The 16,647-nt window shown below is 27.9% G+C and overlaps 2 protein-coding genes and 1 long non-coding RNA gene across 5 annotated transcripts; 2 read left to right on the top strand and 1 right to left on the bottom strand.

Annotated features, from left to right (window-relative positions):
* Window positions 1–2,429: 2,429 nt before the first annotated feature.
* On the bottom strand, window positions 2,430–9,102 carry LOC122718068. 2 transcript variants are annotated; one of them, XR_006347314.1, is made up of 8 exons: window positions 8,874–9,102; window positions 8,234–8,479; window positions 7,799–8,115; window positions 7,252–7,485; window positions 6,893–7,007; window positions 4,857–4,999; window positions 3,795–3,974; window positions 2,430–3,472 (listed from the first exon to the last, which is right to left on the bottom strand). It is a non-coding gene; the product is annotated as an uncharacterized LOC122718068 (long non-coding RNA). The 2 variants fall into 2 exon arrangements; XR_006347315.1 differs by lacking the exon at window positions 7,252–7,485.
* Window positions 4,907–13,685, top strand: LOC122718067 (prohormone-2). 2 transcript variants are annotated; one of them, XR_006347313.1, is made up of 10 exons: window positions 4,907–5,034; window positions 6,724–6,841; window positions 6,921–7,016; window positions 7,107–7,218; window positions 7,304–7,513; window positions 10,087–10,188; window positions 10,302–10,384; window positions 10,475–10,719; window positions 10,835–11,012; window positions 11,137–13,685. XR_006347313.1 is itself a non-coding variant. In XM_043942742.1 (9 exons), exons 2-9 carry the CDS (start codon window positions 6,724–6,726, stop codon window positions 10,919–10,921), a joined length of 1,053 nt encoding a protein of 350 aa, XP_043798677.1. In that variant the 5' UTR covers window positions 4,907–5,034; the 3' UTR covers window positions 10,922–13,685. The 2 variants fall into 2 exon arrangements, 1 of the variants encoding a protein (XP_043798677.1); XM_043942742.1 differs by having other exon boundaries at window positions 10,835–13,685.
* Window positions 13,686–14,938: 1,253 nt separating this feature from the next.
* On the top strand, window positions 14,939–16,310 carry LOC122718274 (serine/threonine-protein phosphatase 6 regulatory ankyrin repeat subunit C-like). The gene is made up of 5 exons (XM_043943168.1): window positions 14,939–15,070; window positions 15,151–15,283; window positions 15,569–15,839; window positions 15,903–16,100; window positions 16,181–16,310. The coding sequence occupies exons 1-5, from the start codon at window positions 14,939–14,941 to the stop codon at window positions 16,308–16,310; spliced, it is 864 nt and encodes a 287-aa protein (XP_043799103.1).
* Window positions 16,311–16,647: the final 337 nt, after the last annotated feature.

Genomic DNA, 16,647 nt, shown 5'->3' on the forward strand with positions numbered 1-16,647 from the left:
TATAAATTTTATATAAACATAAAATAATAATAATAATAATATATATATATATATATATATATGGAATATGAAAATCTAAAAATTTTAAATAACATATTCATTATTCATAAGCAAAAATTTTCATTATTCAACAAATTATTAATAAAAAAATATTGACTAATCAAATTGTGATAAAAAAAACATCTTAGAACATTTTTAATAAATAAATGATAAATAATAACTTTTGGAGAAGAAAAACAAGAATAATAAAGAAAGAAAGAAGGGAGAATTAATAAAGAAAAAGAAAAAGAGAAATTGATAAGGAAGAAAGGAAAATTAGAAGGAAGGAAGAAAGAGAAATTGGTGAAGAAAGGGAAGTGAAGAAGTTAATGAAAAAAAGAAAGAGGAGAAATTGATAAAAGAAAGGAAGAGGATATAAGAGAATGATAAAAAAGTGGGAAGAATGAGGATAACAAAGGAGAGTGATGGCAAAAGAAGATTCAAAATGACAAAACAGATGAAGAGAAGAATACCATAGAAAGAAAAGAGATGATGAAAAGAAGAATGAAGATAAAAAAAGAAGGATAGATAAAAAATGGATAAAATCCTATAAATGTATTGTACGAATAATAATTAATTAATTCGAATATGAATAATAATTAATTGTTTTAATAAATCTAATTCGATATATTTTTTTGATAAAAAGATTAAAACAGATGAAAATAGATCTTTTTGGACATATGTTGCTTAAATATTGTATTTAATCGATAGCATATACTTAATACTATCTTCGCGACTTTATTAATCTATATGTTTCGTGATTGATCAATATTTTTGTTAATAATTCGTTCACAAGACCGAAGTAAAAAAATTTTTGCAAAAAAAAATGTTGCTTAAAATTATTAATTAATCCAATTTGTAATTAATTAATATTCTCACATTTTTGTATAATTTTGTATATTTATAATATATAAAAATTGGATCAAATAAATTCTGTTAAATTTTTAATCAATAGTTTAAATAAAGAAGAGAATAAAATTAGTCAAAAATCAACATTATTTTAAATGCCTGAAAAAACAAAGAAAAAAAGCAGAAATAATTAAAGAAGAAATAGAATAAAAATTATGAAATCAGCGCTATTTTTAGAATACCTCAAAAATATAATATATATAGATAAAAAAACTAAATTATAAGAATATAGATATAAAATAAAAATTGATTTCTAGCGCTATCTTTTAAGAATCAGAGATATCTTTTTAACAGTAAGAATTCATTGCTGGCGCTATCTCTTAAATGCAAAAGATATCTTTTTAAAAATATTCAAAAGATGATATAGGTCATCAATTCTTACTCTATCTTATCTTATTTATGAAAAAATATTTTTAACATGTTTACTTTAGAAATGGCGTTGAAAGTCAATTCTTACTTTATCTTTTTTTATTATATGTTCTCTTTGTTTATGTAGCATTCTAGAGATGGCGCTGATTCCATATTTTTTATCCTATCTCTGTCTTTTTCCTAATTTATTGTTTGTAACGTCAGTAAAATGTCGTTTTATGAATGCGATGTAATAATAAAAAAACAAAAATATGTAAAAAATATAAAAAAAATATATATATATATAAGAACACATTAAAATCTCTATTTTTTTTAAATATAATCATGGAACATAAAATCTCAAAAAAAGACTAGATTTATTTCGTATTTTGTATTTTATTATAATATTTTTTAACGTAATTTGAAAATTAATTGTATGCAAATAATTGAAGTAATATTATATATTACGTATATAATATTATTATATATATTATATTATTTTTTATAGATTTAAATAAATAATTTAAAATAATAATTGCATAATTATTATCAATAGTTACAAAAAATTTATGAAAAAATGAATTTATTCTTAAAATTAATTAATAATTACAATAATTTTTAATTATCATGGAAATTTAGAATGATACATGTGTTCACGTTTTGCCGTTTTCATGAATGAAGCTGCTCCTGTTTTACAGCAACAGGCGTCTCTTACTACAGAGAGTGAAACATCGATCTATTCCTTCGGGATACCTCTTCTAGTTATAGCTAGTCCGCAGGATAGTATCAATGATTATAAATGCCTGTCCTAATATAAGTTTACATTACTGTCTTTATATTTTATGGATATAAAATTTATTATTTATGTATTAATAATTATTCAAATTTTTTACATTTTTTTGTTTTTTTAATAAATAATATTAAAAATAATATTAAAAATTCTATTTATTCTCCTTATATCTAAATTAATATTTGCTTTAATATATATTACACAGAATATAATGTGTTTTGAAATAAAAAAATCGATGATTTCTATATTGTTAAATAGAATGAGAATGCATATAAAAATTTAATAAAATTATATTTAAAATATTTTCATACGTGGAATTAAAGTTTAATGATTCGATATTTTAAGTCGCCGATAAAAATAGATATGAAAAGATTTTATTGTTTAGCTATTATCTGTCGAAAAATTATTTTGATCCTGGAGTTGTGATGTTCATGCAACGTCCCTGGATACAATATCCATGCTCCCCTCCTACGAATCATTTCCTCACGACGCGTATGTCCCCCACTAAGTTTTCGAAGCACGGGGATTCGTCGTTTCCAGAACCAACGGCTGACGTCAATGGGAACCAACCTTCGGATCGAGCACGTCGAATTATATTATTTCACAGAATTTGCTCCCCCGTAATTACAACGACGGCTGGGTTCGGATGTATCCTCTTCGGAATAGCTTCTAGTGAATTTACGAAAATTAATTTTCCCATTTGCTTCTCGAGGAAATACAGTCACGTGTCTCTGAACAAGTATATTCTCAAATTCAAAGAGAGAATATATGTTTTGTCAGTGGTTGAGGGTGTGGCGTTAATTGCTCCCGATATTTCGGCAAAAATTAACAATGATTGCATGCTTTTATTTTATGAAATCCATCTCGGAATGCAATCGAATACAAAAATATTTTTCCTTATCTCTCAGATGTTAAATAAGCTTCATATTGAGCATAGTAAAATGAAAACTTTTTATTTCTCTCAATTGAATGTTTTTAATGTTCTTTTTTTTATCGTTAATATACAATAATTAAATAATTGCAATTAAAATAATTGCATTAGAATAAATCTCCTCGTGTTTATTAAGATCGTTTTCGAGCATCTGTTACCATAAAACGTTTCCATAATATTTTACGAACATTGTTACTTTATGAAAACTCCAACGAGGCGAGTTGCGCTTGTTTTGTGCAACAACTACTTTAATTCGCGCAAGCGTGCAGCCGATTCTTTGGAAATAGGTCAATTACTGAAGCACGTAGTGCGCTAGGATGCGTCGTATCTCAAGTAAACACTTTGCTAAAGAGTGGTTACTTCCGAGAATTTTCCGGCTTCTCTCGCAAAATTTTATATATATCATCTAACTCTGCAATTATTCTTTTCTGCCATCTCACTTTACTCCTCCTTTCCTGAAATAACGATAAGAGAATGCAAAGAATATTATATCCAAATTAAATGAATTTCCATATTTTTCCAGAGTAAAATACTTTTCCTTTTCTCGTCGAGCACATCAAATCTATGATTATTTTGCAAAAGAATGATTAAATAAAAAAAAAAAAAAAAAAAAGAATGGAATTTTGAGAAAATCTCAAATTTTATCTTAGAAGATAAAATTATTTAAAAAAAAAAATCTTCTTTCTTGATTTAAATTATTTCATATTCGTAAGAACGTTTATTAGTAGACGTGAACGTAACAATGAGAAGAAAAAAAAAAAAGAAAAATTTTTGTACTTTGGTTGGTTCGTTTTCTCCTCTCTCTCTTTCTCTCCCTTTCTCATATGCGTGGGCGTTGGGTGGTCGTGGGCGTTATACGATGGCGTGGGCGTTTGGCCTGTTGCGGGGGTTGAAGAAAAGTGGCCGGGGACTGAATACGGAAAACGGTGCTACAATTCCTCCTGCACAACTCTGACGCTGTTCCAGACATGAAAGAAAATACGGATTTGCGATGAGAACCACACGAGGGAAACAAGCCATGATATCTCGTTGAGAAAATATTTTTTCTCGAAAGCGATAAATTGTAAGAATAATAATTAACTTTGAAAAAATCTTTTTTTTAATTAAAAAGGATCTATGCTTCTTTCTTTCTCTGTTCAATAAGAAACTATATATCCTATTGAAATATTTGATCGTAAATATTCGACAAATAATAGATAATTAATTGAAAAGAAGAGATCCACGGTTTTTCATAGAATGTACTTTCAACGTATGAATGTAATATATTGAACATAGAGGAAAAGTTTGAAGGAATGTAATTCAATTGAAATATTAAAACGAACATATTAATTAATCAGCATCTCCCCAGAAGATCTCCATTTTAATTAATTAAATGGATACAAAGTACTATGACATTGAAAAAATTTTGAAAACAACACATTTTCATTTTTTCGCGCATACAACCGTGCGAGATCTTTCTTAAAACACAGTTAACGTTAATAGAATAATTATTTCATCGAATGGAATCTTAATCGAAATTATAGAAAAATAATTGTCACGACGCTTTAACAAGGCCGAATTTTTAAAACAATAAGGGACCAAGACGCGACGATGTAAGAGAAGATTTTCAAAGATAGCCCTAAGATCTGATCGGGTCATCGCGTGGGCAGACGTATTTCGTGGCACAATAGGTGTGTGTATATATGTGTATATGCGCGCGCGTGTGTATGTTCCATATAGACTGTCCATGTAACCGTGCGCGTGTGCGTCACGTCATATCACTTCGTAGAGACGCGGTAGGGGTTGCTTTCAGGGTAGGGGTGCTCGTTCACTAAGGTGGGGGTGGTTGATCGACCGTACCCTCTCGCCAGTTTTCTAGCCGTCCTGCTCAGCCCCAACGTTCATTCTACCTCGATCAGCCGAACCCGCTGGTTCTCTTCATCCTCCTGGGAGAATCGCATCCCAGATAAGAAGAAATCGTCTGAAGATCGACCGGCAGAAATCTGTAGAATAAGAAGAAAACAGTCAACGGTGAAAGGTGAACAGAACTCTTGGTTCAATCGTTCGATACTTATTATTATCATTCGAGTACAAATAGTTCTGTTTGAGGGAAATTCGAATTAGAAATTGGTGATCCCCGTCGATCGATTTAATTTGCCCTAACTTTCGTGAGATAAAGGCCCGTGTAAAATTGTTCGCGTATAAATAGAAGTACGAGAATAGAAATTGCTTGGTCACGAAGATCTCTTATCGGCGATATATAGTGTTTCCTTGAACCTTCGAATATATATATATATATACGTAGAAAATTCTTCTCAAAGAGTTTCAAAGAGTTTCGTATATGCGTTGCATTCGTTCAAAAGGAAGAGATATCCTTAAATTTTCGTAACACGTAGTACGAAAATCTAATTAATTTTTAAAATGGTCGATGATAAAGATTCGAAAGAAGGTATATTTTTTTTTTTTTTTTTTTTTTTTTAAGATAGATAATATCGATGTTTTTACTAGCCTTTGAGTGTCTGGATTTGTCAATGAAAGCACAGTCAATGAAATGTATTTTTAATTGCGAGTTACATAGACGCGTATACAACGCGATAAATGACTATAGTATTTCTAGATGCAACAAGTGTGCGATTTCTGGGTCTACTATATCCGATTTACCTTTATTTCCTGGACAGTTTTTAATTGTTCAACGATATCAAGTATTAAATCTCAAACTTTTTTTCCAGATTTCTTCATCTTTAAAATCTTTAGGAAATATTTGTATTAATATTTTTCAGTTGAATTTTTTAAAACGAAAAGAAAAAGGAAATAATAAAAAAGAAGGAAAATGATATGAAAAAAATAGATTAAATAATATTTGTGTTTTATTACATTATTCGTATTAATCACGTAACTATGTGTGATTAAAAAAAATCTTTTTGAACTCTGACATTTCAAATTAATGGAATACCTGTTACGAAATAGATTATGAAACAACCCTTTGCTGAGATTTGCTTAATTGCATTTCTAATTAACTCCCGTGCATCGATGTAAACTAATTGAGCGTATGCCGCTTGTGATTAAATTATCATCTTTCACTTGTTAACACCATAAAGTTTCCAATCATCTGAAACTCGCTCACTTGTGAAACGTAATCGTAATAAATAAATAAATAAACTCAAATTAATTCCACTCCAAATTTAATTTACTTTTCATCGTTAAGAAAAAAAAAAAAAAAAAACATAATTGAAATAGCAGAAAATTAAATTTTTTTATTCTAATATCATAAATTAAATTCTTCGCCTAATCTCGAAATCAAGATATAATTTTCCATATAAAATGAGATTTATTATCCCTGTGAATTGAAATTTGTATAAAATCGTATAAACATTTACAATCTCCTATGGAACTTCCGACATATATGCCCTTTAATTTTTCACATGCAATGGAAATAGATTCCTGACATTTCGCATTATGTGACATTTAAGATTCTTTCGTTGTGACCTGCTATCTTCGTTTACTTGCGCTTGCAAGGGGTGTAAACGTCAACGTCTGTGCACGAAGGAAACACTTTATAGCAACCCTACTTCTTCTAACTACAATCAATTTCATGTTTGATTAAAGGGTCAAGAAACCTTTGCATAATCTTAGTCAATAAAGAATATATACTTGTATCCTCTTGTTCTTCAAGTATAAAATTAATTAAAGTTTAAATTATTAATATAAAAAATCAATTTTTTTACAGATGATGTGCGATTGGGTGTGGTTACTAACTCTGTGCTCTCTCCTCATGATTGTCCAATCTTTGCCAACAAATCTGGCAGAAGATACAAAAAAGACTGAACAAACGATGAGACCAAAATGTAAGGCAAAATGTTATCTTATGTTATTTATATAAAATCAACTGATGATACTTATTGATGATATTCGTTTTGACTCCAGCTAAACGGGCACAGGAAATGTTGATGTTCGGCAACCAACAGAATCACCAACCAGAGAATAATCCGAGCTCATCGTATTCGTCTACCGCTGAAAAAAGTAAGTATCCAAACATTTAAGCAAATATTTTTAGCCATTTTTATCAATCTTTAAGCATTTTGATTTATATTATGATGTTATTTATCTAAGGAACTCTAGCTGCATCGGGATTAGGCGGATTAAAAGCAGCCCTTATCGAAGAAGAGAAACCCTCTCATTCTAATACACCTAACAATGCCTTCTATGATCATAAAAATTACGAGTAAGTAACTTTAATAAATTTAACAAATTTTACCTTTAAAATTTAATATTAAAGTTAAGCAGTGTGATCTTTATTTCTGTTTCAGTTATGGAACAATAAATGAACTGGGATACGAAATACCCCAGATATGGGATAGTTCGCCCTACTCTCGTTACTACACGAACGAAGATCGTCGGAAAAGATCCGAGAAATCAGCGGTTGTCACAGGATCAACAACTATAAAACCATCAACCACTTCGTTCCAGTCTCCAACATCTACTCAGCAATCTGTGCAGACGCAAGTGAAGAGTAAAAAGTAAGTCAAACTTAATTATATTGCACTTTTAGATTAATGCACAAAAAGAAAAATAAAATAAATAAATAAAGATAATGAAAGAAGAAAGTTGTTCATTCGACAAACAAAATGTTCATTGTGCAAATTCTTAGTTCAATTAACAATATTTAATTCCTTATTAATCCGTTTAAAATTTTTTTTTAAATTTTGAATACCGTTTATAATGTAATTGTATCATATTGCTTACATTTCGTTGAATGCATTTTCATGCAGATTCAACATTTGTAATGTATTGGGTAAATTCACCTGTAGAACGAACTGCCTCGAGCACAGTGAATCGACTCGCTAACTTGTCTGTAATTTCCACCCCTGCGAAAGCTTCCCTTCCCGTTCTCTTACTCGGAACATCCCTCTTTTTCTTCCACGTTTCTTCTGAATGGGGATGAGAGGGCTGGCGAGGGCGTTGCCCTCGGCAGAAACGCCAGTAGACTTGACGACCAAGTCGGTTCAATACGAGGAGAAGCTGTCGTTATCAAAGTTGATCACAATCGATTCCTCTCATTAATTTCGTCATAATAATTCGTAGATTGTGATGAAGAGGCATTATAAAAAGACTAGAACACCTGTAAAAAAAAAGAATATAATTTATATAGTTTTCTCTATTTTCCTTCTTTTTTCATCTTCTTTTTTTTCTATTTATTATATTTTTATTATTATCGTTTAACAATCTATAGTACACACGTTCGATGCTATAAGAAAAACTCTAGACGTTCCAATTCAAATCGGAAGTCGATAGTTTTATAACGAAGGCTATCGATGGTATTTATAGCGCACCACGTTTACATAGAATCGTCATCATTAACTAAAAGACGTAGAGACAATGACGTTCTATACTATACGTCACAGCATGATCAATTACTTTTAAGTTTCTTACGTCAAACTTTTATTTTTATGCGCAAACGTACTTCCAAGTGTATATTACTTGACCTGTAAATAAATGTCACAGGTTATTTTTACTTATAATATTATAAAATAATATAAACGAAATAATTTCTATTATATAGAAAAAAAATGCCAAGATTTAAAAGGTTATAAATCTTGTAAAAATCGCATAATTGTAATAACGAGCTTAATTTCCATTATTGGTGTTAAAAAAAATACGAAAAATTAACTATTAAATCTTAATTAATTTATATTCTCAGTAACAGATAGAAAAAAAATAATATTAAAGCTATATCTAATTATATTTTTAATGAGTTTTTCATATCTCAGAAAAAAATTGAATTAATTAAAATTTGCAAAAATCGATAATGGAAATAATAAACTTGTCGCAAATATACGTACATTTGTGCATAAATATAAATATTAAGAAAAAAATTACTTTCGAAAAAAAATTGTATAAATTTAATCACAAAATGATCACGTCAGTTGGAAAATTTTCCAATAAATTGTCGTGTTCACGTGGGCGTGTACGTGTTTTCGAACGCGTAGGTGGACGCGTGAACTCGCACACAGACGAACAAATACGTATACATATACAGTTTGGTGCAGTTATCGGGACGTTCGATACTTGTGACGCAATAGGGTAACTTCTAAGGGGTGGGTCCACGAAAAGCTGAATGGAACCAGCCAGCAAAAGTAGGTCAAACTTGACTGTTACTTGACATATCACCAGTTAATCAACCGACGAGAATAGACTTCTAGTTAGCGTCGATACTTCCATGAAATGCATAATAATTCTCGGAGTTTTATTCCGAGAATTTATATTCAACCGGTGACAAGATTATGCGATAAGCATTATAATTAACAGAAAACGTGAAAAATAAAAATTTATATTTTGATATGCAAATTATAGAATTCAAAGTTAAGTTTCAAACAAATGATGTTAAATTTTTTTAATATGTCTGCGATTCTGTTTCTTCGTTCTTCGCTATATCAACGAATATATATTAAAATTAAGAATTGAAAAGAGATTACTTGTTTCTATCTATTTAATTTTTAAATGTTTCGTTATATTAAATGATTATTTATATTGAATCTGAACACCCTGAACACTTTTCTTTTTTTTTCGGCTTATCTTATATATATATATATGAATGTACTAATGAAGTCAGTGGAAAAGCTGAATGAAACCACCTGACGAATCGAATCGTTTTGGCATATGACCAACCAATCAGCTGATGATATTAGCCGGTAACCATCATATCGATCATCCGTAACAGTGCATGTACCAAGCATGCTCGGTGGACCTGACCTAGGACAATATCCTATCAGCGCAAACGCGTGCAATCTCCTCTTCGTATATTATTTCAATATATCATTTTCTTATTCATCTTTTTTTATTCAAAGTATTATGACACATCATACGATCTGGTTACGTGCAACAAATTTACATTAAACTCGAACCAATAGGAAATCGATGTCGAGAATACGGAATCAAGATGCTAATTACTGCCAACATTTTAAAAATTATCATTCCTTTTCTCGTGAATCGAAATGCTAGAACTATTGCCAACATTTTAAAAATTACCATTTTCTTTTTCTCGTGAAAAAGAAGAATATGATAAAAATTTTATCTAATTTCAAATTTTCAGCGTTCCCATTTATCAAGAACCACGATTCAAGAGGGAATTGGATATCGATCCGGAAGACGTTTTAACTCTTCTCTCCTTGTGGGAAAACGAACGTCGCAAACGGTAAGGACAATTAATACCATTGACATCTCTGATACGTGCTCAGTAACTGAAAAAAGTTTTTTAAAAAATAAATTTAAAAAATCTTAGATCTATCTTTAAAAATATCTTCGCAGAAACTGGCATAAATATATGAACGAGGAATACGAAAATGTAGATGACGAAGACAATCTTCTCGAGGAAGAGGATTCTCGAAACAGTAAGTCCAAAAAAAATATATATATCTTCATATCTTGCATATCGATTTATATCTTGATAAATTAATGTTACGACTTTTAATATTACAAAGTTATTCCGTGGATGGATTCCTCGGTGTATCCTCCTCGTCACTACAGCCTAGATTCTTTGTCACCATCGGACATCGGGATCATTCGTACCCATCCATCCAGTTATTATGAACAATATGAAAATCAGTACGGGCAGCAATACGATACATCTCAATACGGCAGCCCTCAATACGGTTTGGTTTATCCTCAACAGACTTATTATAGTGCTCCCGAGAAGAGGTTTATGATCTCCAGGAAACGCTCGCAGGTAACATTTTGAAAAAAAATTAATTGATATCGGTTCGTCTTTTTAAAGAAAAATTTAAAAAGAAGATTAAAATTCATATTTAGAATTGTATTGATATTTATTTTTCGTTTTACAGGCGTACGATCCTTACTCTAACGCGGCTCAATTTCAATTAAGTTCTCAATCGCGGGGATACCCTTATCAACACCGACTCGTCTATTAAATCGACATTAACTCGACGAACAACAAGTGATCGAAAACATATTATATCGAAAAAGGCGAAAGATCCTAATAAATAAAGCTCGAGAAAGAGGGTAACGAACTGACGTTTTCGGACTCACGTATACGAAACCGAACACAAATTTTGCGCTTTCTTGGCAAACGTTCCCTCTCTAACGTTCTCTTTTTTTTTTACTATTTTGTTTTTTGTTTTTTTAGTGAATCCAGCGATACGTGCTCGAGAGTGAACAAGAAAGACTACTTTTACTTTAAGAAATACGGTGCTCAAAAAAAGACTCATTCACAAGATTTATAAGAACCTGCTGAAAAGACAATAGACCTCTTGATTGAAACGTCTCTATCGTTTGGTCAATAATATAACATTTGGAATAAAAATTCATATTTTTTTTTTCGAATTTCTTTGAAAACTATTGCAAAATTCGAATATTTTCAATGGTTTCTCAGTATGTTTTTATATATTTTTTGCAAGAAAGAAAAATCTCAAGGCCCTTCTCGCTCGCAAGAAAGGAAACAGAGTCTTGAAAGCGACGACTGAAATCGTTGAAAACTGAAATCGTAGTTACTCGAATCAAATTACCCTCAGGCTTAGTTCACGATTTCTCTGACTGATTAAATAAAAAAAAAAAAGAAAAAAAGAAAAAAAGAAAAAAAAAAGTAAGAAAAGATGACGAATAGAGTTCTTTTTTCATGAGTTAGCTCGAAGATAGATGTAGCGGAAGTGATAATGAAATGAGATGATAATCGAAATGGAAAAAAAGAAAAAGGAATGATGATTTAATTCGATGAGAGTAGATAGAGTAGACGATTTCCTAGGGAAATATAGAACGAAAGACGAGGCTGAAGAAATGTAGTTTTATAACTTTTATCATTCGTTTCGCATATGGATTGTTATATACATATACGTAATAATACATTGACAAAAGATGATGACAAAGTGACCGAAGTTCGATCAAGCTTGTTCATACAACTATTTATATATTTCATCTCCCTTAATTTACTTTGCAAAAGGTAAGAGAGAAATATTACACACACACACACACAAGTACATATATACAAAATCAATAATATCAAAGCACAGTGTATATTGAGTACTGAAAATACCAGTTTAAATCCAATGATATAGTCGGTGTTAAGAATTACAACAACATATCTTCTAATTGGATTCTCACACTTTATATTCGATTCGATATCATCCCCTCAACCGCCCTTATTACTTTAACGTCAATTAATTTTTCTAGCTGTGTACAAACTATAATAATTGTAACGTTTATCGTCAATGAAATATTGAATGTCAACGTGTGTATCTCGATGACATTCGCCTCTATGGCCGATTAAATGAAACCCGAAGATAAAAAATTTCACGACTCGATCATAAATTTATTTCTTCTTATATTGCAAGTTCATATTATAACTTCATATTATTATATATATTGAATTACACTCATATTAAAAAATCTCAAAATGATTCGATTTAAAAATATTTCGTTAATTCGAAAAAAATGAGAAAATAATTATAATCGTTAACGAGGACGTCGAGGACGTGAAATTTTTCATTTTCATTGCTGCGAATGTAAAGTGTGAAATACCATTATATACCGATAATCCATCGTCTTACCACTGTCTTATTGAAAGATAAAAAAAAAAAAAAAAGAAAAAAAGACAGATAGGTAAAAAAAAAAAAAGAGAGAAAGACGAAGAGTATGTAAATGTATCTATACAAACCGAGTAACATTTAATGTTCTTCTCGATCGAACCAAACACGGCCTTCCATAGAGCAAACGTTCCGAGGAGACTGAGTAATTTTTCCTTTTCGTTCCTTGTCGTTTAACCAGTATATGCTTGAAACGCGTATATAATAATATAATGTATGATATTTTAACAGTAGGAAAAGAAAAATTTAGCTGACGACTGATCGATCGATCGAAATAGTTACGATCGGCATAAAGAAAAATTTTTTGTGACTCGATGCTATATATTTTTGACGATCGTTTAGCGTGTAATTAGAATTACGTAGATTAAGTAATACCAAAAGAGAGAGAATGATTCAGTATTTATTACTTATTATTATTAATACATAATTAATGTTATAGACAATGAAAAATATGAATTATTGTATATGATTAAAGGAATGTCAATCAGTTGGGTTTGGATTTCATTGATACGTTGTAATGTTTCATGACCGAACAAAGTATTACACAAAAAGCTGAACATTTTGAGGAATAATTGTTTAAATGATATATTTCCAAATTATATTCTATAGATATTTTACAATTATAGCTTTATTCGTTGAAACGAATCGATTATCTTAAAATTCTGTTGAATTGTAAAAAACTATAATCGCAAGATTTTTCATAATAAAAAAAGAAAACGGAAACCAAATTAGATTTATTTACTTTGTAACGCGGCTGCTACCTTGCCAAGGAAAAGAAAAAAGACATGATATACTATTACTATAGTATAATATAAATTAATCTTCAAACGGGAATATCTAATTTTCAGAAGGTATTTTTTTAAAATAATAGTGACAAATGTTGTTAAATATTGTTTTTATGCTGGATACGGAACCATTTCAAAATGTTTCAAAGACTAAAAAAAAAAAAAGATTTAATATATAGACACTTGTTGCTATACGATATCAAAGTGATAATTACTCTTCTTGTATTTAAGCTATTTTTCATGAATATTCGAATCTAAAACATAAAAGATAAAAAAAAACAGTATTTTGGTGAAAAATTAAGAAAATTTTATCAAACCTTGTTGTAATCAATTTTATGGAAATATATTCTAACATCTTGAACTGTAATATTAATATTTGATGAAAAAGATATTCATATTTTCATGCTTATGAAAAATTTATTGAATATCATGACTTAAGAAGAAAAATTATGTGATATTCGATCAAATTATAATATATTTAGGAAACAGTCGCAAAATTCTATCAAAGTTTATTCAATGTTATAGATCATACAATAATACTCTACTGATTGCTAATTAATTAATTAATTACATGAATTATTATAATTGCATAAAACAAAACTATATATTAAATATATTATTTTAAAATAAATATTGTATGCCTATTATATCGTAAAATACATCATGTAAATGTCCATTATATATACGTGTGTATTTTGAAATCAAAAAGTTTTATCATTCGGCATTGTATTTTTCAAATCCATGGTGCTTTTAATTGAACGATAATATATTATTGTAACAAAACTAAATAAAAAAAAAATAAATAAATAAATAAATAATATTCTACTTATAAATACTTATCCTGAAATATTATTTATTTTCTATTTGTTTTTCTTTTATTTGTGAAATGTTTAAATGAAAAATAATTTTATATCTATACTTTATATTTAATCAAAATTTAAGATTTTCTAATGAATTTTGTTTATTTTATATTATTTAATGAATTAATTTGATGAATAATTAATATGATAACAGATATAACAATAACATAACATGATAACAATAACAATAATAATATGATAATATGATAACATTTTTTGAAAATTGATATTTGAAATAAAATATTAGATTTAAAATATATCTAATTGTTTGATTTTTTTAATATTTCGAATTAGATTTCACAGATATTTTTTTATTATATTTAATATTGTATTTAATATTATTTTTTTTTATTTGAAATATAATTTTTAATTTTTTTCATTATATATAATTTTATTATACATTATCAATAAAAATTTATAATTTATAACAAAATATACTAAATATAGTATTGTTTATTATTCTAATAATAATTCTAATAATAAATTTGTTTCCATATGATTGTTTGATTTTAATAGAATTATTAAGAAAATACAAAGATATGTATAATATTTATTATTTAATATTGAATCGATAATATTGAAAATGATACCAAAATAATAAAAAACTTCAAGTCGTATGATAAATATGTATTGGATAAAACATCTTATGTTTCGTTTGTAACCTTTAAACTCTTTAGAATATCATTTAATAAAAATCATAATAAATGAGTAAACAATTTCGTATCTCTATATTAGATCCTACAAGTTCGCCAGAATTAATAACCGATGTTAATTGGAAATTATTATTAGCATGTACTTTTGGACATATATTTATGGCAAAAGAAGCACTTTCTCAAGTATAAAAATTCTTAATCATCGATTACATTTAGTAAAATTTAATTAGTAACTTTAAAGTTAAATTAATAATTTTATTTAGGGTGCAGATGTTAATTGTCGAAGATCTGATTATTTAACTCCTTTACATATTGCAGTACAATATGATAATGTGGTACTTATTCAATTACTTTGCAATCAGCCACTTATTAATATTGAAATAAAAACAATAGATGGTTAGTCAAACTATATAACTTAATTAGTCAAACTATATTATAATTATATTGAAAAAAAAAAAATTATGATGAAAAAATCTATTAAAATTAAAATTAAATTAAAATTAAACGAAAACTTAAAATTTGAATCTTTATTAAAGAATTATTTTCAAAACAGTTACTTTGATTCTTTTCTTTTAAAATTCAGAATATAAATTATATTATTAATATTTAATAAATATAAATTAACTTTATACATTTAATAGCATAATTTAAAATAAATTACAAAAAATTACTTCTGTACAGGATTGACACCTCTTCATAAGGCTGTTTTTCTTGGACAAAAAAATGCGATAGTAAAACTACTTGAAAATGGCGCCACAGTTAATTGTGTAGATAATTTAAACAGATATCCTTTACATTATGCTGCTCTTCAAAAAGATATTAATAGTGCCACTCTATTACTAACCAATGGCGCACATGTAAATGTTTATGATACTTTTTATGAAAGTCCTTTATATACCAGCGTTATACGAAGACCTTTTCTTCCTATGATTAAATTACTACTATTTCATGGGTAAACAAAATAATTAATATAAAAACTTTCATATAAAATTAATGGAAAAAAATTTTATCACAGAGCTACTATCTCATCAGCACCAAATCAAATTTCATTAGATTTACTTCTTGAAACTATTTTATGTTTACGATTTGAATCAGATATGAAAATACTTGATATTTTATTTCAAAATGGAGCAGATGTAAATACAGCAGATCGTATTGGTTTACGTACACCGTTACACATAGCAGCCATGATAGGAAATATAAAATTGGTTATGTTAGTAAATTTAAAAAAAATATTTTTATAATATTTTTAAATTAAATTTAAAGTTTTTTTGTTTTTTTCGCATTATATAGTTATCTTATTGAAAAAGGAGCAGATTTAAAACGAAAAAATAGTGCTGGTCATACGCCAATAGATGTAGCTTTAAAATGTCGTAATTTTAAAATTGCACGATTAATAGAAAATTCATTTTCAAAAGAATAAAAAATACCTAGGATTTCGAGTATAATTAATTTTATGAATGATTAAATTTATTTATGATATAAACATAATTAATTATAATATAATTCATTTATATGTATTATTTAATTTAAATAAATTTAAGTGATTAAAATATGAAATAAATATATTATATTAACTTTTCTAACTTTTTTTTTTAATAATATTTTTATAATAAAAGGAAAAACAATATATTAATAAAAAATGAATTGAAAATATGCACTTTTTAAAATAAATATTTTACATTGCTTTAATGTTTACATTCGCATTGTTATGAATATAAAATTAAATATTGATATATAAATAAGAAAATATTTTTTTT

This window comes from Apis laboriosa, unplaced genomic scaffold (genome assembly GCF_014066325.1).
Source record: "Apis laboriosa isolate Shangri-la unplaced genomic scaffold, ASM1406632v1 scaffold5_cov152, whole genome shotgun sequence".
NCBI lineage: Eukaryota > Metazoa > Arthropoda > Insecta > Hymenoptera > Apidae > Apis > Apis laboriosa.